The 25,391-nt window shown below is 33.5% G+C and overlaps 1 protein-coding gene across 1 annotated transcript; it reads left to right on the top strand.

Annotated features, from left to right (window-relative positions):
* Positions 1-2,459: 2,459 nt before the first annotated feature.
* LOC145239950 (uncharacterized) lies at positions 2,460-24,131 on the top strand. Its single transcript, XM_080103540.1, has 2 exons — positions 2,460-2,696; positions 19,828-24,131. Exon 2 carries the CDS (start codon positions 21,497-21,499, stop codon positions 22,598-22,600), a length of 1,104 nt encoding a protein of 367 aa, XP_079959666.1. The 5' UTR covers positions 2,460-2,696; positions 19,828-21,496; the 3' UTR covers positions 22,601-24,131.
* Positions 24,132-25,391: the final 1,260 nt, after the last annotated feature.

The raw sequence follows: 25,391 nt of genomic DNA, 5'->3' as shown, positions 1-25,391 counted from the left end.
CTTGTGTCTGAGGGTTACGTATTCCCAGCACTACTTGATCTCTGAGTACTGAGGAAACGCAATTGTCACAAAAATTGCACGTTTTTACTAACGTCCGAAGTGCCGTAATAAAAGATTCCACGGTCTCTGTTTCTCCTTGCTTTCTCGTGTGAAAAACATAACGCTCGTAAGTTTCATTTGTTTCCCCTATAGTATATTTATCAAACGCCTGAATAATTTCCGTATGCGTTCTTTCATCTTCGGGCATTGAAAAGTGAAACCCGTAGTACACTTTCAAAGCATCATCCCCTAACGTATGAAGCAAAAGTGCAGTTTGATATTGTATCGACTGGGTTGTCAGATACGTAATAATAGCATAATTATGCCATTTCAGCTTAAATAGCTTCCAATTCTCTGTCAAATTCTGCTCCATACAAAAGGGTGGTGGTGGTCTTATACCAGCTATTGGTCTGTTTATTGCACTCATGTCTCCTTCCGACATTTTTTTTCTCACCACCTCGTGGCGTCGTTATTTATACACCGAAAAATTAAACGTTACTTATCTGTTTTTTTTTTCTTTTTCTGCTTCCTTTCCACCGTTTTGATTTTTCTTCTCTTTATTGTACATCCCACCGCCATCACCATGTTTCATGTGTGAAGATGCCCACGGATAAAATATAACATAAAACCAGTCGTTGTGTTTACTCGGCAACCATCTTTATTTTATAACCTTTTTACACCGGTCACCTCCAAGGGGCGTTACTCCAAACGGTGTAACACCTGTTGCTGTTCATGCAACAAAATGGACATAGAAAAACAGAAAACTAAATATTTAAATATAATTTCTGTATTTAAAGTAATAGTTATTTAAATATTTCAAAATATAATCTTGCGGGGGAAAATCTGGCTTCCCAATAAGGGGCACTCTGGATAGGAACAAAAATAATCTCAGTCGTGAAAGATTTCTCCTCCACCGACCGAGAACAGAAAAGATAAAGTGTAACATCAGAACAGATACTACACTGTGATCTTGTTCTGAAGGCCAAGAAATGTTTGTGTGTAATATGTTTTTTTAATTGTTTGTTCCCTAAATTCATAATTCAGTTTTATCATTGTTAGAGTATATATTGCTTTAAAATTACGTAATTTTAACTAGATAATATTTTTATTTTATATTTTACATAGATAATATTTTTATTTTATATTGAATAAAGTTCAGTTTCATTATTAATCGAATTGGGTTCCTGTTATTTTCTTTTTTTAACATTTTTTAAATTTCTTTTTTTTTTTTAAATGCCCTCATATAATATCGACAGTGAGAGTTTGACAAATCTTACCTACATTAGCCGCAAGCATTTTTCAGTTAACAGGCCTTCTTATATCTCGGTGGTTGTGATCTAGTCAGACTGATGATAACGTGAAACCCGGCTGATATGAGCATAAACTCCTAGAACAAATAATACACTTTGATCGTTCTTCGATACCTGCTGAATGTATGTATGTCTAACAGGTTAATTAATAGGTTTTAGGAATGTCATCGTAAGTTTAACCGAATCAGGTTTGATAACAATAAGATGTTGCGAGTTTGTCTCTGATGTATCGTTATTTTCATGGAAAGTGTTCGACTGAGCTTCAATCTATGGTCCCCCCTCGCCAAACTTTCACAAGAAACACTCGTCTAGCTGTAAACACTATCAATAATTCCCCCCCACTCTTTATCTGTGCCTAAACCTAAACGTAGATTCAATGAACAAAGCTTCTTTCTTAGAACTGCACGCCTGTGGAATTGTCTTCCGTTTTCCTGCTTTCCGGCTGACTACGATATGGTTGTGTTCAAGTCTAACGTAAATAAGTTCTTGATGAGCCGTTCCATATAAGTTATCAAATTTACCAAATTTTCATTACTAATGATTACTATATTGTCCAATTTCTACTGTACACTCTTTAACCCTTATCCTTGAGTGGCCTCTTGCCCTTGATAATGTGGTGACGCCTATGTAAAAAAAAAATAAAAATAAGTTGCAAGTTTTTTAACGTAATCATGTTTTATAATGCAATCATGTGCTTATAGTTTACTTTCTTCGTTCAAATCTGTTTTTTTTTCATTTGAATTCGCCATTTGTGCAGTTCCTTTTGCTTATTTGAGTTGCTTATGTGTAATATTAAGTTTTGCAATTTTTTAATGAGGATTATTTGATTTGATTAAACTTTCTCATCTTAGATGTTAACAGGAGTTCAACAACGATTCCAACTAATAATGAAATGTCCAGTCTTAACCTACTTTTTATATCTTCATATATTCTATTTTTTTATGAATTCGACATACAAAAAGAAATTTATTAAAGGAATCCTAACAAGCTTAAGCATTGACAATATAATCAAATCTTCAGAGAAAAACTAATCCAAATACTTAACTAACCTAACGAACATTTTCACACGAGGAACAAAATAATGATTACACCGTGTGACGATGATTTTAAGTCATTGTTCTTTAGAAGTTGAAAAATAGTTTCGCGGTTAATCGTGTCTTTTCATCTTTGAATTTTGATTCTTTTAAATTTTCATATATTTTATTTCTTAATGGATTGTACACACAAAACAAAATGTGTATCAATTTACAAAACAAATTTTCTGTTTTGAACACAAAAGAAAAAACGATTTAATCCGGTTCTTTTTTCTTTTCTTTTTTTTTCCATATTGAATTCCTGGAATGACAGGTAAGTTATTTTCTACCTTTTTAAAATTTTGTTGTTTACACTTTTAATTTATTAACTTTTAAAATAATCTTAAAAATGAAAATAAATTTATTTTGGCAGGATTGGAGTTTAGGTGGCGATTAACCTCGAACCCAAAACAACCCAAACCAAAGCGAAAGCGACACAAATATCGAATCACCGGTTTGTATCCCTGGAAACAGTGCCCATTTTTATTTATATTTTAAACATATAGAACTTTTTATGATAATTTTTTTTTAAATAATACGAACAGAATTGTTTTAGTACTTTTGTAGAATAGTTTTGCAACTATTCTGTACTTTCACCTAACAATTTAATTTTCTTTCTTTTTTTTTACGAAATCCATTTTTTGTTACAAAAACAATTGAAAAAAAAAAGAAACTGAAAAATTGATACGCGTGTAGGATTAATTTTAATATAAATGGTCGATTAATTAATCACGTGGTCAATTATTCGACTTATATAATTAATCACGTGATTTCACCTAACAATTTACTAAAACAAAATATCGCTTAAATTGAATTAAAAAAATATTGCGATACAATAATTGCATTAATATGAAAAAATTTAATTATTAAAAAAAAAAAAATCCGTGCCTAACAATTTAATAATAAAAAAGTCGAATAATTGACCCCGTGAATAATTAATGGAACATTTATATTTATATTAACCCTACACGTGTATCAATTTCTCTTTTCATTTGTTTTTGTAGAAAAAAAAATGGGTTTTGTAATATAGCGATTTCTTAATAGGATGCTATAAAAAAAGGTATAATCAAGGACCAAGGTCTGAGGCTAAGAAATGTATCCTGACACATCAATGACAACTGGTTGAGAGAGAAAGAGAAAATCAACATCTTACCTCTTGCAACAGATGCCGTCGGTTGCGACCTCAGGTATTAGTCCTTGTGGTCCCTTAATAATTCTTTATCAATACAATAATTGATTGAGAAAAGAAAAAACAAAGGAACTACCAAGACGGTGTTCCAATTGTAAATAAGAGAAGAAGAAAAAAAGAAAAGGAAAAAGAAGAAAAGGAACAACTACAGACACGGTGTGAACCGATTGTAAAGATGGGGGGGGTGAAAAAAAAATATACAAGCTAGTCAACCCATACAATTTTATAAGAAAGTCTAGGGTCACATGATTTATCCATTAGTATAAAAAACAATCACAAAGGGAAAGACGCTTTCGCATCCATCTCCCAAAACCCGAGGCCATTGAAGGTAGGAAAGATTTTCTTATAGTAAAAAAGAAAAAAAAATGCGTAACAATTTAATAATAAAAAAGTCGAATAATTGACCCCGTGAATAATTAATGGAACATTTATATTAAAATTAACCCTACACGCGTATCAATTTCTCTTTTTCAATTGTTTTTGTAAAAAAAAAAAAAAAAAAAAGGGGTTTTTAAAAAAAAAAAGAAAAGAAAATTAAATTGTTAGGTGAAAGTACAGAATAGTTGCAAAACAATTCTGCAAAAGTACCAGAACAACTTTGTTCGTATTATTTAAAAAAAAATTTAAATTATAAAACTTTCTATTTCTATATGTTTACAATGTAAATAAAAATAGTCACTGTTTCCAGGGATACAAACCGGTGACTCGATATTTGTGCCCCTTTCGCTTTGGTTTGGATTGTTTTGGGTTCGAGGTTAATTGCCACCTAAACTCCAATCCTGCCTTTATTTTTATTGCAATGCGATAAAAAATACTTTATTTCTATTGCAATGCAATAAAAAAAATATTGATTCTGCCATGTTTTATAACAGATGTGAATCTAAATATATGCATCTCTAGGTATATCAGAATTTTGGGGAGAATTTTTGACACCCCTAACACAAAACTGCGAATAAAATATAAAAAAAACTCGTAATTTCTCTTTTTAAAGTGGGTTATTTATTGTCTCTATGGATTATACTTCCGAAATAAACTATTAAACTTGTTTAAAAAATAATAGAAATATAATCTTTTATTTTTTAAAAAACAATGTTTACAAAGTGCCGGCGCGCCTTCATACAGCCATTTTTTACGTGATTAAATTATTGAATTTTACGAGTGAATTTTTTTCAATTTTTAAACTTTAAAAATCTATCAAAATTTTTCAATTGGTTCAATTTTTACGATATTTTCAGGTTCAATGTGAAATTTTATGCTCTTTTCAATGAACCGAATATATATATATATTTTTTAATTTAAATAATTAATTTATGTACCAAAGTTTTATATATCGCAAATTAAAGATAAAAGATCAATAAATTAAATAAGCTAATTTAAAACAAAAAAAAGTGTTTTTTTGAAATTTACCTGTAAAGTCCAAAGTGTAAAACCCTTTTGTTAAAAAAAAACTCTTTGATTTTTTTTTAAGTGGAAGCATATGTTATGCTTAGATTGTCAAATACATATTTGATTCCGACGACAATTTTTTTCTATTTCATTCAATGTTTTCTTTTTTTAGATATTAAAAAGAATTCACTCGATAAACAATAATTAAAATATACTGAATCAAAAATTCATGTATTTCTTTAAGAGAATAAAAAAAATCGGTCGACTGTTTTTTTTTATAAAGGCAAAAACTTATAAGTGAATTTGTTCATTTTTTTTAGCTACGGAGGCCCCAAAATACTAATTTTGGTTTACAGTATGCAATAGAAAGAGATATTAATTATGTCCCTTTGAAGCCACTAGAAGATAAAGGCAAATAAAATCAGACGTCTGTCTCCCTTTATCTGAACAGTTAAAAAAATCTGAGTTCGCGTTTTTTTTAATCCTTGTTTAAAAAAGTATTTCATTTAAAAAGGACGTGGAATATAAGCATAAATATGGTTAAATTCTTAACAATGAACAATGGAAGTACTCATTGAATAGTAGTTTTTATAGGTAAGTGATTTTTTGGAATTTATATATATTTTTTATAATCGAAGTAAGTAAAATTTCGTTGATTTTATTTAAATGTTTTGTAAAGGAAACCGATTTAAAAAAATAAATATCGCATAACTTGCTATTAAACCTGTTATTTTTTTAAAATTTGGTCTTTGCTCCTTTAAGTGAAAAAAAATTAGGGCGTTAATTACATTTTTCAAGTAGTAATAAGCTTCGAAAGATAGTAAGTTGAATTATTCAAGTTAGATACGGCATTTTTAATTTTCTGTTAAAGTTTATATACAATGAGCAGATATATAATACTTAATGTAGAAAAAATATTTGTACATTTTTACAATCTAATCCAGCCTAGATTGTGGGGACTAGTGAGTGCTGGCTGCAAACAGGTGGATACCCATGGTCGGAAAGGGGAGAAGGGGCGTGTCATGTGCACCAGAAAAACGTGGGGCTTCTGATTGGAAAAAGGAAGTTTTGCTTTATTGGCCCCTGTTTTTGAGAAAAGGAAACAGGATGGCCAACTGCCACCGCTGCCAGAGGAGCCCTGAAAAAAAGGATGAAATTGGACGAACCCCAGAGAGCCGTATATGAACAACTAGGTGTGGCAGAATTTTTTTTTGGGGGGGGGGGGATTTTTGACACCCCTAACACAAAACTGCGAATAAAATATTAAAAAAAAACTCGTAATTTCTCTTTTTAAAATGGGTTGTTTATTTTCTTTATGGAATATACTTCCAAAATAAACTATTAAAGTTGTTTAAAAAATAATAGAAATATTTTTTATTTTTTTTAAACAACAGTGTTTACAAAGTGCCTGCGCGCCTTCATGTAGCCATTTTTTTACGTAATGAAATCAATTGAATTTTACAAGTGAAATTTTTTTTAATTTTTTAACTTTACAAATCTATCAAAGTTTTTCTATTAGTTCAATTTTTGCGATATCTTCAGTGTCAATGTGAAATATTATGTTCTTGCCAATAAACTTAATATAATATTTTAGACAAGGGTTTTTTTTAATTCACCCCCATTTTGAAATGTCTATTAAAATGAAAATAATTAATTTTCTCACCTCAAATTTATATATCACAAATTGAAGATAAAAGATCACTAAATAAAATAAGCTAATTTAAAACAAAAAAAGAATAGTTATTTGCAAATTTACCTGTAAAGTCCAAAGTTTAAAACCTTTTTTAAAAACCACATTGTTTTTTTAGTGAAATCTTACAATATTCTTATGCTGCACAAAAAGTTTCGTTTAATTACAACAATTATTTCTATTTCATCCAATGTATTTTTTTTTAGATATTTAAAACAATTCACTCCATAAAGAAGAAATAAAATGTATTAAATCAAAGGCTCATGTATTTCTTTGAGAAAAGAAAAAAATAATATTCCTCGACTGATTTTTTTAAAAGGCAACAACTTATAAGTAAAATGTGACTAGTTTTCACCTATGGTGACGCATATTTCTTCACGCACCAGGCTAGACAGGTAACGTTCATCCGTAGTTCAAAACAAGGACAAGCACCACTTCCGGCGTTTCACTAAGAATGTAACAATGCTTATGTAATGGCAGCTTTTTCAAATAGTTGTTTAAAAAATTCTTTTATTTCAAAAATACATGGAATTTAAAATATAAATATGGATAAATTCTTCACAATGAAGAATGGAAGTACCCATTGAATAGCATTTTTTTAATAGGTAAGTGATTTTTTGGAATTTATATATGCATATATTTATTGAAGCAAGTTGAAATTCATTGATTTTCTTTAATTTTTTTAAATAAAAACCGATTTAAAAGCACAAATATTGCATAATTTGCTATTAAACATGTTATTTTTGTAAAAAAATTGGTCTTTGCTCCTTTAATTGAAAAAAAAATTAGGGTTTAAATTATATTTTTCAAGTAGTTATAAGTTTGGAAAGATAGGAGGTCGAATTATTCAATTTTTTCACGCACTTTTAATGTCGGTTTCTGACACACCTAATGAACAACCTGTTTAGAAAACAAAAGATAAAGAGCGTGTAGGAATAAAAGTTAAAAAGACGTCTTCTCTCACACCTCAGTCTACGTGAAGCACAGCTATCTCCACCTGAAGACACACTGCTCAAGAAAATACTCTCAGCGGTAAACCATCTTACCTCATTATTACCTTCTTCACTGTGATTCTATATTAACATTTAGCAACCTAAACACGTGGTGTAGGTCAATTAAATAAATGCCTATGTTGTTATCTATAGAAGGGTTTTGTTTTCCTTTCATTTGATGGTCCTTTTGTAACACAATATTAGAGGAGTTGGTTTTACAACTCATGCAAAGACCAAACCGTCACCACGATAAGTTCACCCGCTAATCATGACTTTATTTTAGCAAGTACATTCCAACAATCTTACAAATATCTGCAGAAGGAATAATAAAAAATAAATACATAATTAAGATTTTAGAGTGGGGAATCACTTTTCCTGTATAAATTTAACATAAAAAGAGCACGCACTTCATAATCTGTTAGCATCTATGATACCTGTAATCATTAAAATTGTTATTGAAATAGGAGGGAGGTGGGCTCATATCGGTTTTTGCTTCTATTTTTTTAATTTTTGTACTGGGATTAGGTCGTTTATATTAACTATTCTGTATATTTATTTAACAAAAAGTAGCATAAAAAATAGAATACAAAACTTTGCAAAAAGTGTCACCATGACAAAAATATCAACTACAATCGTTACATTTGACATAAATATCAATTACAATCATTACATTTGACATAAATATCAATTACAATCGTTATATTTGACAAAAATATCAATAACAATCGTTACATTTGACAAAAATATCAATTAAAATCGTTACATTTGACAAAAATATCAATTACAATCGTCACATCTGACAAAAATATCAATTGCAATCGTTACATTTGACAAAAATATCAATTGCAATCGTTATATCTGATAAAAATATCAATTACAATCGTTACATTTTACAAAAATATCAATTACAATCGTTACATTTTACAAAATATCAATTACAATCGTTACATCTGACGAAAATATCAATTCCGATCGTTACATTTTACAAAAATATCAATTGCAATCGTTACATTTGACTAAAATATCAATTACAATCGTTACATTTGACAAAAATCTATATTAATTGTTCTAATAATAATAATAATAATAATAATAATAATAATAATAATAATAATCTTTCTCTTAAAATCACAAGGGTTATATTTTAATCTAAAATGTATAAATGTAATAAAATATAACTGTATGGAATTACTTTGTGTAGGGATTAAATTATGGTTGACAAAATACATTTTTGTATTTTTAATTAACTTTAGTTTGCAATGATTCATCAATGACAATGTACTCTATCACCCCCTCTCTCTCTCTTTCTCTCTCTCTCTCTCTCTAAATGTTTACTTATATATAAAAGAATTACACATACCGCACATTTCCTTTTAAACACAAAGCTTAAAAAGAAATATGTTTTGTTCGGCCAATAAGTGCAAATCTTATAAACACAATTAGATATGCAGGAATATAGGAAAGCAAATAACGTAGATGTGTAAAATTCCAACCAGCAAATTGTTCACGAAAAATATCATTTATATTTAACCTTGCTATAAAGTTTTTACTATTTTTTAAAAATTAACTCTTAAAAATCCATAAAACTGATGTCACGAATTTACTTCCAACATATTAAAGCATTTTCACAAGACATGATATTTGAAGCACATACAATTCCCGGTGGCATAACCTCAAAATTAATGGCAAACTGATGAATATACTAATGAAAATACGGGGTTTCAGAATAATAAGAGTGTCTCTGAAACCATCTTCCAATATGGCAGTGACACCTCTGGACACTACCTCTAGCCAAGGCACTGGTATCTACCCTGAATAACTGGTGCTCCACTTTTAATTGAATAATTAGATACGTTTGAAGCCTTATAAACCACACACAAAATAGTGGTAGCTGAAAATTTTTAGGTAACCATGCCTAATGCAATGCACATACTGAAATAGTACTGATTCAACACCTAAACAAGAGTAAAGAGGGCACAATAGACCGAGTTGTCGAAATTGTTCCTGCCAAATTAAAGTAGATGCGTTAGAGAATAGCTCTGTAAATAACCAACCATCCGATATCGATCCATTTAAATGATTTGTCTTGCTAATTAAGATAAGTAAATTTATCACTGTTTATTATTTATAATTAAAATAAATTGTCCTGCTAATCTACATATTATTATCTGTATTCGGTTTGACCGTTATGATGATGTGAATCCCTAATAAAGGAAATAAACCTTGTCACCCCTTAAAAGGAAAGTCGAATATTCCAACTCCAAAAAAAAAAAAAAAATTGGTGTCGCTTTTTAGGCAAAACTAATAAAAGTGATTTGTTCTTCTTGCCCCTTTTGGCCAAGATCAAGGTGTAGTATCTGTTCTTCAGATGCTACATTTCAATTTCTTCTTCTCTCTCAGTAGAGTAGAAACCCTTCTTGATTGAGACAATTTTTGTGTTCCCTTTCGCCACGTTAAAAAACGACCCTAATGTTTAAATCCGTCCCATGGGGAGGCATTGTAAATAGGTGCTATATTTAATGTAACAAAGTTTTAATATTACAAAAGTAACTGAGAATAGTAATTTCTGATGTAGTTACAAAATACCCTGGAAATGTCTCTGATTAATTATAAAATGCCCTGGAAATGCCCCTTCTGATTAATTATAAGATACCCTGGAAAATGTCCCTTCTGATTTTTTTTGTTTGTTTACTTGCCTCCCCACGAGGGCAGAATTAGACATGAGGTCGGTTTTAAATTTGGGGGGAAACCAGCTCCCCAAAAGAAGCACTCTAGTCAGTGACAAAAATAAAAATTGTATTAGTAATGAAGGAGTTCTCCTTCATTAACTGAGACTAAAAAAGGGGGGATTAAAATCACTGGAATTCGGAGACTGATACTACATTCAGAACTTCATGTTGAAGTAATGGTTGCCTAATCTCTAACCGTGTTAATGTTTTTTATGCATTAATTTCGAAAGGATGCTGAAACAGTTTATGATTTAAACATTACTTTATTTCAAGTATATTTTTAACAGTAGGGTGGGGATATGAAGTCAGTCTCGGAAATGGCTGCAACAATTTACGTTTTAGACATTACTTTATTTAATGTATATTTTTAACAGTGGGGTGGGGGATATGAAGTCAGTCCCAGAAATGACTGAAACAGTTTATGATTTAAACATTACTTTATTTCATGTATATTTTTAACAGTGGGGTGAAGGATATGAAGTCAGTCCCAGAAATGAGTGAAACACTTTATGATTTAGACATTGCATTATTTCATGTATATTTTTAACACTGGGTTGGGGACATAAATTCAGTCCCCAAAATGGCTGAAACAGTTTACGTTTTAAACTTTGCTTTATTTCATGTATATTTTTAACAGTGGGGTGGCGGACATGAAGTCAGTCCTGGGATTTAGATAAGTGCAAATATATACTAGCAGAATGCTCAGCATCGCTCAGGATTGATAAAATTATAAAAAGTAATCGTCGGAATTAGTACCATATCCAAGAATTATGAAAAATGATGAAATGTGAGTTAATTGATTGGTTTGTTTGTAATGAAATAATAAGCACAGACAATATACCATAGGTATTATTTTAGTAAGAGTAAGATAATGTTGGTATGAAAAATGATTGTCGAAATTAGTACCATATCCAAGAATTATGAAAAATGATGAAATGTGAGTTGATTGGTGTGTTTGTAATGAAATAATCAGCCCAGACAATATATCAAAATTATCATTTTAGTTAGGGAGGGGTGATGATGTGAGTTAAAATTATGAAAAATTATTGTCGAATTTTGTAACATACCCAAGAATTACGAAAAATGATGAAATGTGGTGCGTTTGTAATAAAATAATCAACCCAGTCAATACATGAAAGTTATTATTTTATTAAGGTTGGTGATAATGTGGGTTAAAAATATAAAAAATGATTGTTTAAATTAGTAACATATCCAAGAATTATGAAAAATGATGAAATGTGAGTCAATTGATTAGTGTGTTTGTAACGAAATCATCAACCCAGACAATCTATCAAAGTTATTATTTTACTAATGGGGGGGGGGCTATAATGTGGGTTAAAATTATGAAAAATAATTGTCGAAATTAGTAATATATCCAAGAATTATGAAAAATGATGAAATGTGAGTTAATTGATTCGGTGTATTTGTAATGAAATAATCAGTCCAGTCAATATATAAAAGTTATTTTAGTAAGGGAGGGTGGGGGCGGTGATGTGAGTATAAATTATGAAAAATGATTACCAAAATTAGTAACATATCGAAGAATTATGAAAAAGAATGAAATGTGAGTTGATTGGTTTGATTGTAATGAAATAATCAGCCCACACAATATATGAAAGTTATTATTTAAGTAAGGGTAGGTGATAATTTGGGTTAAAATTATAAAAAATGATTGTCGAAATTAGTAACATATTCAAGAATTATGAAAAATGATGAAATGTGAGTTAATTGATTGGTGTGTTTGTAATGAAATAATCAGCCCAGGCAATATATCAAAGTTATTTTTTAGTTTGTAGTATTATTTTCAGAATAAATTCATGCTGAGCGCCCACTGATTGCCAACCAGCAATATATTACATATGAAAAATGCTGCTGTGAAAGTAATCCATTGCTGTTTTAATATTTATTATCTCTTCAGAGTAATTAAAATATTTTGTCTTTCTAATATTTAAATATTTAAGATAAGTTAAACGCCCTTAGTTACAAATAATTTTTACATTCAGATGAATTAAGTGAAAACGGATATTTTCGTTCCCCCATTAAAAGTTAGGTGGACCTTTTAATTTACCCTTGTCCATTCGTCCGTCCGCACATTTCTCAATAACTACGCCTTGAAATTTTTTGAAATTTTGCACAAACATTAAACATGATATGAGTAAAACAGTAACAGTATGGATTTTCCGGGAAAACTCCGGTTATCTCCCTCTAAGGATGCCTTTTGGGTTAAAATGGCTCAAATTGATACTTTTGTGCTTATTAAAAAAAATTGATGACTTGGATTTTTAGAAAAGTTTCTGAAAAGTTGTAACTAACGGATTTCTATATAATTTGGTTTGTTTATACTTCGCAATGACTTTTGGGTGTGCCCTGGGGTCTCTTTTCGGGCTAATAAAAGCACTTCATTTTTGGAACTATTTTACCATATTTGTTCAAAATTTTTTGTGTATGTCTAGCAGTTTTGCATGGTGTTGAACTTGGGGACTTTTGGGACCAAATGGATGAGAAAATGATGGATTTAATCATTTCTTTTTTTTTTTTGCATTGTGCCGAACTCAAATTTACATATGTTAAGGCCTAAAACTGCACCGGTTGTTCATTTACACCAGGATTTGACGTCCTCTGGGAACTTGGGTCAGAATGGAGGGGGGATTGCTGAACTTAATCATTTTTATGCCTTGTACACTGTACACTCACGTGGGAACCATGCATACTTGTTTACTATTTTTTTTAACCCCAAACAAGTCACAATGCTACTCCAAATGAAGGGTTAATATTTGGGACCAAAAGTATGAAGATATTGTGTAATGCTACTGTTAAATATTTATTATCTGTTTATAGTAATTTAAATATTTAGTCTAATATTTTAAGAACAGCCATTAAACACGCTAATTAGCTAATTTTAATTAAAATATTTTTACATTAATATAATTAGGAGTGAACAGATGAGATAAAACATTGAAGATGTTTTTTTTATTCTTTTTTATCCCGGAAAAAAGCGTATTACAACTTAAATGCAATGGACTACTACTTGGGACTAAAAGAGAGTAGCGAGATATCTGTTTACATTACACTTAAAACTACTGCATTTCAGGAAAGCAGAAAGCAGGAAGCGAATTGCAAAGTCTTACAAGTTGAGGAAGACAACTATTAATGTAAAAGGCATTTCAACATATCGAAATATCATCAACGAAAGAGCGTGCTTTTTTCTGCTTGTCGGGTTATTATGAAGCATATACGTCGAGGGGTACAATTACTTTAAGTTCATCAGAACACATTCGATTAAATTACTTGTAAAATAGGCATAGCGGGGCAACATTGATGAGGCACAGTGGAGCTTGGACGTAGTAGCAGAATCTATTAGATTTGAGACTCTATTTAAACTTTGTCTAAGATGATAGTTATGGTAGTGTTATGTCAGGTTTCTATTAATAATAACAGGACAAGGATATGTGACTGTTCAGACCAACATGGCCGACTGACCAAGTCTCGTTTATTCACGTTTACGTCCGAGAGTTTACATTATAAACATTGAACAAAGGGGGACACCTCCTACCGATCCAAGGGACATAACATCTCCCTTTTTTATTTTATTTAATAATGTTTAATGTTCTTTTACTATATGGTCTCTCTCTCTCTCACACACACACACTTGATATATCTATTAAAAAAAAGAGTTCATTTATTTACTTTTATATATATATATATATATTTGTATATACATATATTATAGGTCTAGTTTAATAGGTGGTCTTGACTGACGCCCAGATCTGGTTGTTGTATACTCTTGAGAGGTGAGAGTGGGGCATGCTGTTTTGACTGTTTCTTCCCTAGGTAGATGACTGTCTTCATGGGTCTCCGATGTGTGAGCCTCGACCATTTCTGGTGGTTTGGGTACAATGTGTCGTCGATTGCGTCAGATTATTGTCCCTTCTTCTTTGGTCCGTAGAATGTAGGAACGTGGTGTATTTGCCATTCCAACAACGATGCCTTCCTGGTTTGGGGGGTTGGAGCTTCTGTGCCATTTTCGAGTGGTTGTAGCTCTTTAGCTTTTTTTGATAGGCGGTGTGTGAGTTGCTGTTGAGCCTTCTGGTTCCTTTCCCTCTGTCTAAAATTCTCAAGATCGGGCCAACTGGGATTTAGTAGATCCGGGTGAGTCGGGACGTTTGTCCTCAGACGTCGGCCCATTAACAGTTCGCTGGGGCTAAACCCACAGTCAATTGGTGTCGCTCTGTGTGCAAGCAAAGAAAGATATGGGTCTTTTGCCTTTTTTAACATTCTCTTCATTGTTTTCACACAGGCTTCTGCAGCTCCGTTGCTTTTGGAATAGCGGGGACTGTTTGTAACGTGCTGGAAACCCCAGTCATTTGCGAACTTGGCAAAGTCCTTCGAAGTGTACTGGCTTCCTGGGTCTGTTCTTAGGATGACAGGTACCCCATGCCTGGCAAAAATAGCTTTAAAACTCTGTATCATTGCGCTGGAAGTCATTGATGTAAGCATGGCGATTTCTGCATATCGAGAGAAGTAGTCGACAAGTATGACATAGCTGCTGCTTTTCAACTCAAACAGATCGGCGGCTACAGTGTGCCATGGTCTTGTTGGAAGCTCAGTTGTCATGAGGGGTTCAGGCGGTTGGTGTCTGAGCTCGGCGCATCTTGGACAGTTTTCTACAGTTCTTTTGACTTGTTCAGATAGTCCTGGCTACCATACGGACTGGCGACCTATTTGTCTGCACCTGGTAATTCCCTGATGACCAGAGTGGATTTTGGCAATAATAGTCGGTCTCAGTAGCGATGGGATTATGATCCGTGTGCCATACATCAGTAATCCATTCTCACACGTGATGCTGCCACGGTAGGCCCAATAGGGTTTAATTGATGCTGGGACATGATCCTTTGATGGCCAGCCATTTCTTACATATTGTAATATGCAGTTGCTGATTTCATCAGTTTTAGTGGCTTCCTCCAGCTTTTTCAGACGTTTTTCTGTGGCAGGTAAAGATTCCATCATGGTGTGGACGAACGCTGTTGCTAACTCTTTGAGGTCCTTGTCTTGTTTGGTTGGTCTGTTGTCAGATACCGCTTTTGACAGAGCATCAGCTGTGTATAGTTCCTTACTAGGGACATAGCGAATTGTGTATGCATACCTCATTAAACGTATTCGAAACCTCTGTATTCTTGCTGGAAGTTCACTGAGGTCCTTAGTACCTAGTAGTGGCACCAGTGGTTTGTGATCTGTCTCCACTGTGAAGTGTAGTCCAACAAGATAGTCTGAAAAGCGTTCACAAGCCCATGTTATGGCTAGGGCCTCCTTTTCTGTCTGTGCATAACGAGTTTCAGTTTCTGACATGGCTCGTGAAGCGTAGGCGATGGGATGTAATTTTGTGTCATCCTGTCATTGTAATAATACTGCTCCCAGCCCATTAGATGAAGCGTCGCTAGAAACCACAGTCTCACTTGATGGATTGTACAGGCATAGCACAGGTGCTAAACACAATGCTTTCTTGATGGAGGAGAATGCATCCTGCTGTGCATTGTCCCAAACAAACGCATATTTATGACTCAATAAATCCCTTAATGGTTTAGTCATGTCTGCTAGGTTTGGAATGAATTTTCCTAATTGATTCACCATCCCTAAGAACCGGCAGGTTTCTGTCATCTTCGTTGGTGTTTGGAATTTCGAGATACCAGTGAGCCTTTCCGGATCAGGTCGCAGGCCGTCAGCACTGAGTATATGTCCAAACATTTTACTGACGACTTGGATATTTCGCATTTTCCCGAATTGAGCGTAATACCAGCAGCCTGAATTTTTTTCAGTGTGCTCTTCAGCCGAGCATCATGTTCTTGTTGGTTTTTTCCATATACTAAAACATCATCTTGCATACATATGGCTCCAATTTCGGTCTCTAGTACTTGTGACATGCGTCTCTGGTAGATCTCACTCGCTGATGAAATACCAAACGGGAGGCGGTTGAATTGGTATCGTCCGAATGGAGTTATGAGGGTCGTCAGCGAACGAGATTCTGATGAAAGTGGAATCTGCCAATACCCGCTATTGGCATCCAACTTGCTCATGATTTTTACTTCCCCTAACTGAGCCAAAAGGTGGTCGACCGTGGGGAGCATGTGGAGTTCACGTTTTATGCACTTATTGAGATTTGTGAGATCTACGCATATCCTAATCGTTCCATTTGCTTTTGGTACTACAACCATGGGGGAACACCATTCGGTGGGTGTGTCAACCTTGCTTATGACCTCATGTTTCTCCATTTTCTGGAGCTCAGCCCGTGTTTTCTCCATCAAGGGTAGTGGTACGCGTCGTGGTGTGGGTACTGAGTATGGACTCGCATCCGGATGTAAGAGTATGGTACATTCTTCTCCAAATGTGCCTAGGCCTGTGAATAAGTCTGGCATTTCTATTTTTGGGTCGAATGGGCGTTTCTGGCTGCTGATGGTATGTAAGTTTGGGTGGACAGTTACGAGCTTAAGTGCTTTGATGGCTGGCCTTCCTAACAGTGGCTCCTCGAGATTGGAGATAATAAATATCCTCTGTTCTGCTGAAAGATCTTCATGCGAGACAGTTGCAGTGACCACTCCAGTCACTTTGAGTGGAATACGTCTTGGACCATGAAGAATTTTGTGGGTATCTGAGAGGTCTGGTAGGTCTCTCCATAACTTATATATGTGTTCTGGAATCGTGGTCACATCCGCCCCAGAGTCCAGCTTGAATTTCAGTGGCACTCCATTGATGGCGATATTGGTTCGCCAAGGCTTACTTATGCTGATCTCTGATATCGTCAGAACATCAAGGTACGCATTCTGATCGCTTTCACAGTCATCTGAGCTAGGTTTAATTTCATGCAGCCTTCTTGTGTGGCAGCACTGAGCATAGTGGCCAACCCTACCACAATTGTGGCAGGTGGCTGAGATGGCAGGACACGTGCATCTCTGATGTTGGGTTTTGTTACCACAGCGGTGGCACTCAGCCTCTGGTCTATACTGCTGTGTGCGCTCATTTTTTGTTGATTTTCGTAGTGCAGTTCTCGCCCGGGTCTTGTCATGTGTTTACCCTGACCTTGTCTGCGAATTCGGCTGTCACTAACGTAGTGGATTGCAATATTATTGTCAGCTGGATCTTCACCAACGATATGTTCTGGGGACCGCAGGAGATGCTGTTGTGATTTTATTGTTTCACTCTGTCGTGCGCGTCTGATGGCCCCATCCAAGGTGAGGTCCGGAATCATTTTCAGACTTAGTGATAGCTTAGGATCTGTGCACCCAACTACAATTCTATCACGAATTAATTCCTCGTGCAGCTCTCGAAAATTGCAGTTTTTAGCTAGTGTGTGGAGGTTAGTGATGAATGAATCAATGGACTCACCTTCCTCTTGACACCTTTGGTTTAATCTGGCCTGTTTATAAATTACGTTCGTATCACCCTTGAAATGGTCATTGAACTTTGCTACCACTATATTGAAGTTCTGGGCTTCATCGGGTGCAAGTTTAAATGTGGCGAAAATGTCTTCGGCTTTATCACCCATACAATATATTAGGGTATCCACTTGATAAGCATTTGGTTTTTTGTCAAGGCTGGACACTGTCCGGTAATGATTGAACCGTTGTATCCATTTTTCCCATGACTCGGGTTGGTCGAATGGAAAGGGCTCTGGTGGACTCACGTGGCTATTCATACTGGGGGGTTATTATGGAACTTCACATATTTTTTTTAACGGCTCTTAGGCTCGATATTTAGTATAACTCTTTCCACGTATTTTGCTCACATTTGTTAGTAAATCCCTTGTTCTGACACCATGTTTTGTCAGGTTTCTATTAATAATAACAGGACAAGGATATGTGACCGTTCAGACCAACATGGCCGACTGACCAAGTCTCGTTTATTCACGTTTACGTCCGAGAGTTTACATTATAAACATTGAACAAAGGGGGACAACTCCCACCGATCCAAGGGACATAACAGGTAGTTTCACCCGATACACAATGCATCTGCTAATATGAGCTACCTAGGCGTCTAGGATACCTTCAGTGTAAAGTAATTTTCTAGCAGTGTTAAGAAAACACCTTTTTAAGCAGGTTTTGTAATATTTCCTTAATATTTGCCAATGTATTTTATAAGTAGTAAACTAATTTTTTTTCGTAATGATATTTAAAGACAGATAAAACATTATACGCTTTTTAAAGAAGTTTGTAATGTTCCAAAATTATTTGCTAATGCAGTGTATAATTTGTAAATTAAAATTTTTGGTGCTGATATTTAAAGGCAGGTAAAACATTAACACACTGATACGTTAAACAGCTGCAGTTTCTAAAAGACATTATATTCATTCATGAATGGATATCTTACAGCAAACAAGCCTAAGAGAGACTAATAGCATTCAGACAAAATTTAGATCGACTAATATGATTGCTACCGTAAACTGGGGTGACACTGGCCACCTTGGTTACTTTGATCCTTTAAAATAAATAATGAGTAAGTAATATATGATCTCTGAATTTTAAATATAATTTCCAGGTCGTATACGATTTCATAATTTTACAGACGTGTAGTGGCGCAGCAGCAAATATTTGCGGCAGAGTTATTTACACATTTATTTATTTTTTTAATTTTATTTTAATGGCTCAAAGTCACCCCGGCTGATCAGAGTCACCCTATCTTACAGTAACTTGACAAATATATAATGGAAAAAGTATAAGTAAATAAAAATTAAAATGTATAGAATTTGGCAACTAAGCATATATTAAGAAAATGTTTCTATATTTTTTTAATTATTTTGCATCTTCATATATCACTTATATGTATATGTTTGTAGGAAGAAAAAACGTGTATGAATTCTTTTTGATTGACTTATTATAATTTACTATCATTGTTACATTAACATTTGTATTTATACATACACACACGCACATATATATATATATATATATATATATATATATATATATATATATATATATATATACATTGTAATATTGTATAGATAAATATTAATGTATTTCTTCTCGTGGTGATGAAATAAAAAACAATTCTAAATATAATGTCAACTAGATTATATCTTAAGCAACACCTGGATCGATTAGCTGTGTGTCAAGTTAGAAAATATTTGGTTAATTCTTGTGTTTCATACGGATTGAAAATTAAATAGTGAGTTCAATCTCTCTCTCTGTCTCTCTCTCTATATATATATATATATATATATATATATATATATTTGTAGTCAACGACATATATATATATACTGATTTATACTGACAACAATACAATGTGTTTCATATAGATTGAAAATTAAACTGCAAGTTCAATCTATTTTTATTATATATTGACTCATACTGACAACAATACACAAACTGAATTGAAATATTTGAATACGATTACTAAAAATATTGAATTTTTTCAATTTTTTGCAGATGTTCCTGATTGAACCCTATAACTGAATTTCAATGGAGTATCAGTTTTTAAACTTCAGCCTATAAACATTTATTACTTTATTTGAGGGACTACAGCGACATCCATTGGAAGATTTGTGTGTATGTATGGGTATTTTTTCATCAAAATACTGTTTACTCGGACATTTGAGAACACACACTGAAGTCCATTCACTGCCTACTAGACACTGTCCTCGAGTGTCTAAGGTCTCTCTGTACAGGGGTTTGTCAGAACAATCTGGCATGAGGATACTTTTTCCATAGAAGTAAACCCTGATCAAATATTCAAAATCACATAGTATTCGCAGCCCAAATAAGATCTTCTCACTACCGCTACCCCATAGCTTTTCCAAGGAATGGTGCACCTTCTCCAAGTGATATTACCTCAAGTAATAGCACGAAGCTGGATACTCCACTAGACAAGATAAATTCTTGTCTTTGAATCCAGTAAGACCATGAGACCAACATGAAAGATATACTACAACATATAAAAATGATTAATTGGTGAGAGGAAAATTATGTTCTCAATTTCTTTACTAACTCAATGCTTGAGAGATAAAGAACCTTAATGGAGCATTCGAATATCTATGTATCTCATATAGAGTTCAAGTGTTAGCCCCAGGTCATGGGCCCCTTGATTTCTGAGAACTTCTACTGAAGTAAAATAAAACAGGAAAGTCCATTCACTGGACCATCCGTAAAATAATAAACATCCAGCAAGTCCTGGTAACATTAACCCGAAAGAACAGTTGGAAATGACATATATCACACATTATGACCGTATAATCGCTGCAGACAGCTACCTTAAAAATGCTACTGTCAAACATGACATAGTTATATGGAATTAGAGACGGGGAGAGAGAGAGAGAGACAACCTTGGTTGAAGTGAGTGTCCCTAATGATGGAGGTCTTAACAGAGCTGAAAGGGATAAACAAACTAAATATCAAGGTCTCATGTATGGTATGAAAAGAAACTAAAATATCAGGGCGATATCAATCATACCAGTTATTATAATTGCCACAGGTCATATGAAGAAGAACCAGAAGTCCTAACTAATATTCCTGGGGAACCAAATGCAAAAGAGATCCAGACAACTGTACTCAAGGGATCGATGAGGATATGTGTGTGGGAGTATTTCTCATCAAAATAGGGTTTACTGGGACATTTGAGAACTTGAATTCCTACTAGACACTATCCTCGAGTGTCTAAGGTCTCGCTGTACAACGGTTTATCAGAACAACCTTGCATGAGGATATTTTTCCATAGAAGTAAACCCTGACCAAATATTCAAAATCACATAGTATTCACTGCCCAAATAAGATCTCCTCACTATGTCTAACTTACATTGGCTTTTATGAGGAATGGTGCACCTTCTGCAAGTGATGTTACCTCAAGTAATAGCACGAAGCTGGATACTCCACCAGACTAGATAAACTCTTGTCCTGGAATTCAGTAAGACTGAGAGACCAAACAGAAAGTGATACATATGAAACTCGTTCTGAATATTAAATTTTAACGATACATGTGAGAATTCACACCGGAAAAGATTGCATTCTGTACCTGGATATTCTTGGTCTGCAAAGTCAAGTTTAGTGAAACATATGCGAACTTAATTTTTGAGAGGTAAAATTACAAAATAAAATTTATAAAATGGAAAAGCCACATTCTTGTGAAATTTGTGGATATTCTTTTTCTCAAAAATCAGACTTAGTGAAACATATTCGAACTCACACTGGGGAAAAGCCACATTCTTGTGAAATTTGTGGATATTCTTTTTCTCAAAAATCAGACTTAGTGAAGCATATTCGAACTCACACTGGGGAAAAGCCACATTCTTGTGATATTTGTGGATATTCTTGTTCCCAAAAATCATCGTTAGTGACACATATGAGAATTCACACTGGGGAAAAGCCATATGCTTGTGAAGTGTGTGGGCATGCTTTTACACAAAAATCAACTTTATTGAATCATATCAGAAGTCACACTGGAGAAAAAACACATGTTTGTGAAGTGTGTGGGCATTCTTTTATTGGAAAATCAAATTTAGTGAGGCATTTGAGAATTCATACTGGCGAAAAGCAACAACCCTGTGAAGTGCGTCGATATTCTTGTTCTGAAAAATCAATATTAGAGAGACATATGATAAGTAATACTGGGAAAAAGCCACGTGTTTGTGAAGTATGTGGGTATTCTTTTTCACAAAAATCGAAATTGAAGAGACATATGAGAACTCACACTGGGGAAAAACCACATTCTTGTGAAGTGTGTGGGTATTGCTGTTCAGCAAAATCAAACTTAGTGAGACATATGAGTGTACACACTGGAGAAAGACCACATTGTTGTAAAGTTTGTGGGCATTCCTTTTCTGAAAAATCCAAGTTACTGACACATATGAGAACCCACACTGGGGAAAAGCCACATACTTGTGAACTGTGTGGTCATTCTTTTTATGAAAAATCAAATTTACTTAAACATATGAGAACTCACGTTGGGGAAAAGCCACATACATGTGAAGTGTGTGGGCATTCTTTTTCAGAAAAGTCAAAGTTAAAGAGACATATGAGAACTCACACTGGGGAAAAGCCACATGCTTGTGAGGTGTGTGGACATTCTTTTTCTGAAAAATCAAATTTAGTGACACATATGAGAACTCACACTGGTGAAAAGCCAAATTCTTGTGAGGTGTGTGCATATTCTTGCTCTAAAAAATCAACTTTACTCAAACATATGAAAACTCACACTGCAGAATCTTAGGGACATATCAATCAAACTAATCATTATAGGTGCCACGCGGCTTATGATGAAGAACCTGAAATCCTACCTAACAAATATTCCTAGTGAACCAAGCGCAAAAAAGATCTAGACAATTGCACTTAAAGGAACAACGAGGATACTAAAGAGAGCTCTCGGCTCTTTTAAATAAAAGCCGAGGAAGGTTTGCAGCTGGTTTGGCTGCCCCATACTCAGCATTACAATCTTTAAAGGAAAAAAGAAAATGAAAACCAACGTTGTGTTGAGTATGCTTATATTTTTGTTTTAAAAGTCAAATTTACAGTCCAATATGAGAACTCAGACTGGGGAAACCTATATTTTTAATCATGATTCTATTTTTGTTCTTATTTATTAAGTTTATCGATACGTATGAAAAAGCACATAATTGGAAATTGTTTTTTCTGCAAAATATGTGCATAGCCTTATTCTAAGAGTTTGCATTTGTTCATATGACAATTTTGAGCTTAAATAAAGCAAAAGTGAAATAATTCATGAGTGATGAATCAATTTTAAATTACTATTGGCATAATATGTCTCTGAAATATATAAATATTATTGATATTTCAGAGTATGCTACAATATGTAAAAGTGAAGAATTCTGTTAAAACAACAATGTCTCTGAAATATATAAATATTATTTATTTTCGATTTTATAATATGCTACAATATGTTTATAAATACAAATAATGTTTACTTTTGATTCAAGTTGCTGCAAAAAACAAAGTTATAAAAGCAACAATTTCTAATGTATATTTTAATCTTTATGAAATTAAATATTAACTCATGCTAAATTATATGAGAAATCACGTTTAATTATGAGAATGTATATCGAGGTAAAGTTCCAAAGCTACTTGTAAATATACACTTTCAACCAAGTTACAGATGCATTCAAACAATTGCGCATCATGGGATTATTAGAATCTTAAAAAGAATTCTCGGCATGTATTAGATAGCAAGTGATTGCTTGGCATCCGCTAGGATGCTCTATATTTGCTAGAACAAAAGGATAAAGAAATAAAATATATAAAATAAACGAGAGATGAAATAGATCTTGAATATATCTGAATGTCACGAATACCCGACGAAATTTCTGGTTGAAGAAGCTATCATAACTCCTTAGCAACTATAGTGGCCGTTTAATCAATCTGTTTGTAAGAAGCCCACTGAAGCATGGCTAATAAAAGCCGATACAATCCTAATATCTCTTTAACAGTTAGGCATTCGTCCTTACGAATAACAGACAAATGAAAAAGCTCTTCGCTCATCTATTTACATACAACATCGATGAACAATCAAAAAAGTGTTAAAGAAAGTAACAGAAAATTATTATAAATATTTTTGAAACTCGGGAATGAATATTACAGTCTACAGTAAACTAAAAGATGACTTGATTAGTGACGTAAGAGAATGAAACGAGTTATAAATTAGTCATCCTTTTGTCAAGATCAAAGTGTAGTATCTGTTCTTCAGATGCTGCACTTCCATTTCTTGTTCTCTTTTGGTGGAGGATCAGTCCTTCACGACTGAGACAATTTTTTTTACCTTTTCTCCGTGTTAAAAAACGACCCTGGTGTTTATCTCTGTCCCGTGGGGAAGCATAGTCAATAGGTACTAAAAGAGTAAGCAAGAGATTGCTAGTGGACAGCGTCGGTTACATTTTGTCTCTGCAATCTCTGAAAGCAGATGAACTTACTAGAGATGATGCATGAAACTGAGGGAAGTCAAAGACATTGAATAAAGTTATATTAGAATATAACTTTGAGTTATAGTGTTTCACTCGGGGAAAGTTATACTCTTTGTAGAATGAAAACATATAAGGTATGCTTTGCTTTTGTCTTGTCTGCTACAACGACAAAATATTCAATCCATTATGTGAAAAGAACTGTATTGCATACTTTATTTGTCGCAGTTGTGAACAGTGTTAACATGTGTATACACCCACACACAAAAAGCAATGGCGCTGTATACTAACAAAACAGAAAGGAGAACAATATACATACATCAAGAGACAGTTTTACATGAACGCAGTTACACATATGCTATACAATCTGACAAGTATATACAACTGGACACATATATATGCACGTTACATATATGCATACAGACCTGTATACAACAGTACATGCTCTTTCATTACCTGATATATAAAACGTCTATTTACAATTCTCGTCTACAGGATACTTCAAATAACGAACAAGCAAAATGCAGGAAGGAATGTGTAAACAAGATTATTATTGAGGTTTGTGAAAAGCAATAGAACAAGTGAAGTATGCATGGTCTCCCGTGAGTGCACAGTAAACGAGGTATAAAAACATTACTAAGGTCAGCATTTGCCCCTCCTCTTATTTAACCCCCAAATCCCCAGGGCACGCCAAATCCTTGTGAAAATGAACAAACGGTGCAATTTTGGGCCTTAACATAACGTAAATTTAAGTTTTGCACCGAGCAAAAAAAGAAATGACTAATTCTATCATATGCACCCCTCTATTTAACCCCTAAAGTCGCCAAGGCCTTAACATTTTTAAATTTGAGTTCAGCACCATGCAAAACTGCTAAATATACATACGCAGAAAACTTTGGACAAATATGATAAAATAGTCCCCAAAATGGAGTGTTTTTATTAGCCCTAAAAGAGCCCCTGGAGCACAGCCAAGAGTTATCATGAAGTATAGGCAATATATATATATATATATATATATATATATATATATATATATATATATATATATATATATATATATATATATATATAAATCAGTTAGTTACAACTTTT

Source organism: Euprymna scolopes, chromosome 19 (genome assembly GCF_053919585.1).
Source record: "Euprymna scolopes isolate OS-2025 chromosome 19, ASM5391958v1, whole genome shotgun sequence".
Lineage (NCBI taxonomy): Eukaryota > Metazoa > Mollusca > Cephalopoda > Sepiida > Sepiolidae > Euprymna > Euprymna scolopes.
Note: the sequence above shows the minus strand (reverse complement) of the source record. Positions and strands in the feature narration are given on the sequence as shown.

Coding starts and splice junctions, on each gene's coding strand:
- LOC145239950 (XM_080103540.1), top strand. CDS start 21,497: ATGGAAAAGCCACATTCTTGTGAAATTTGTGGATATTCTTTTTCTCAA.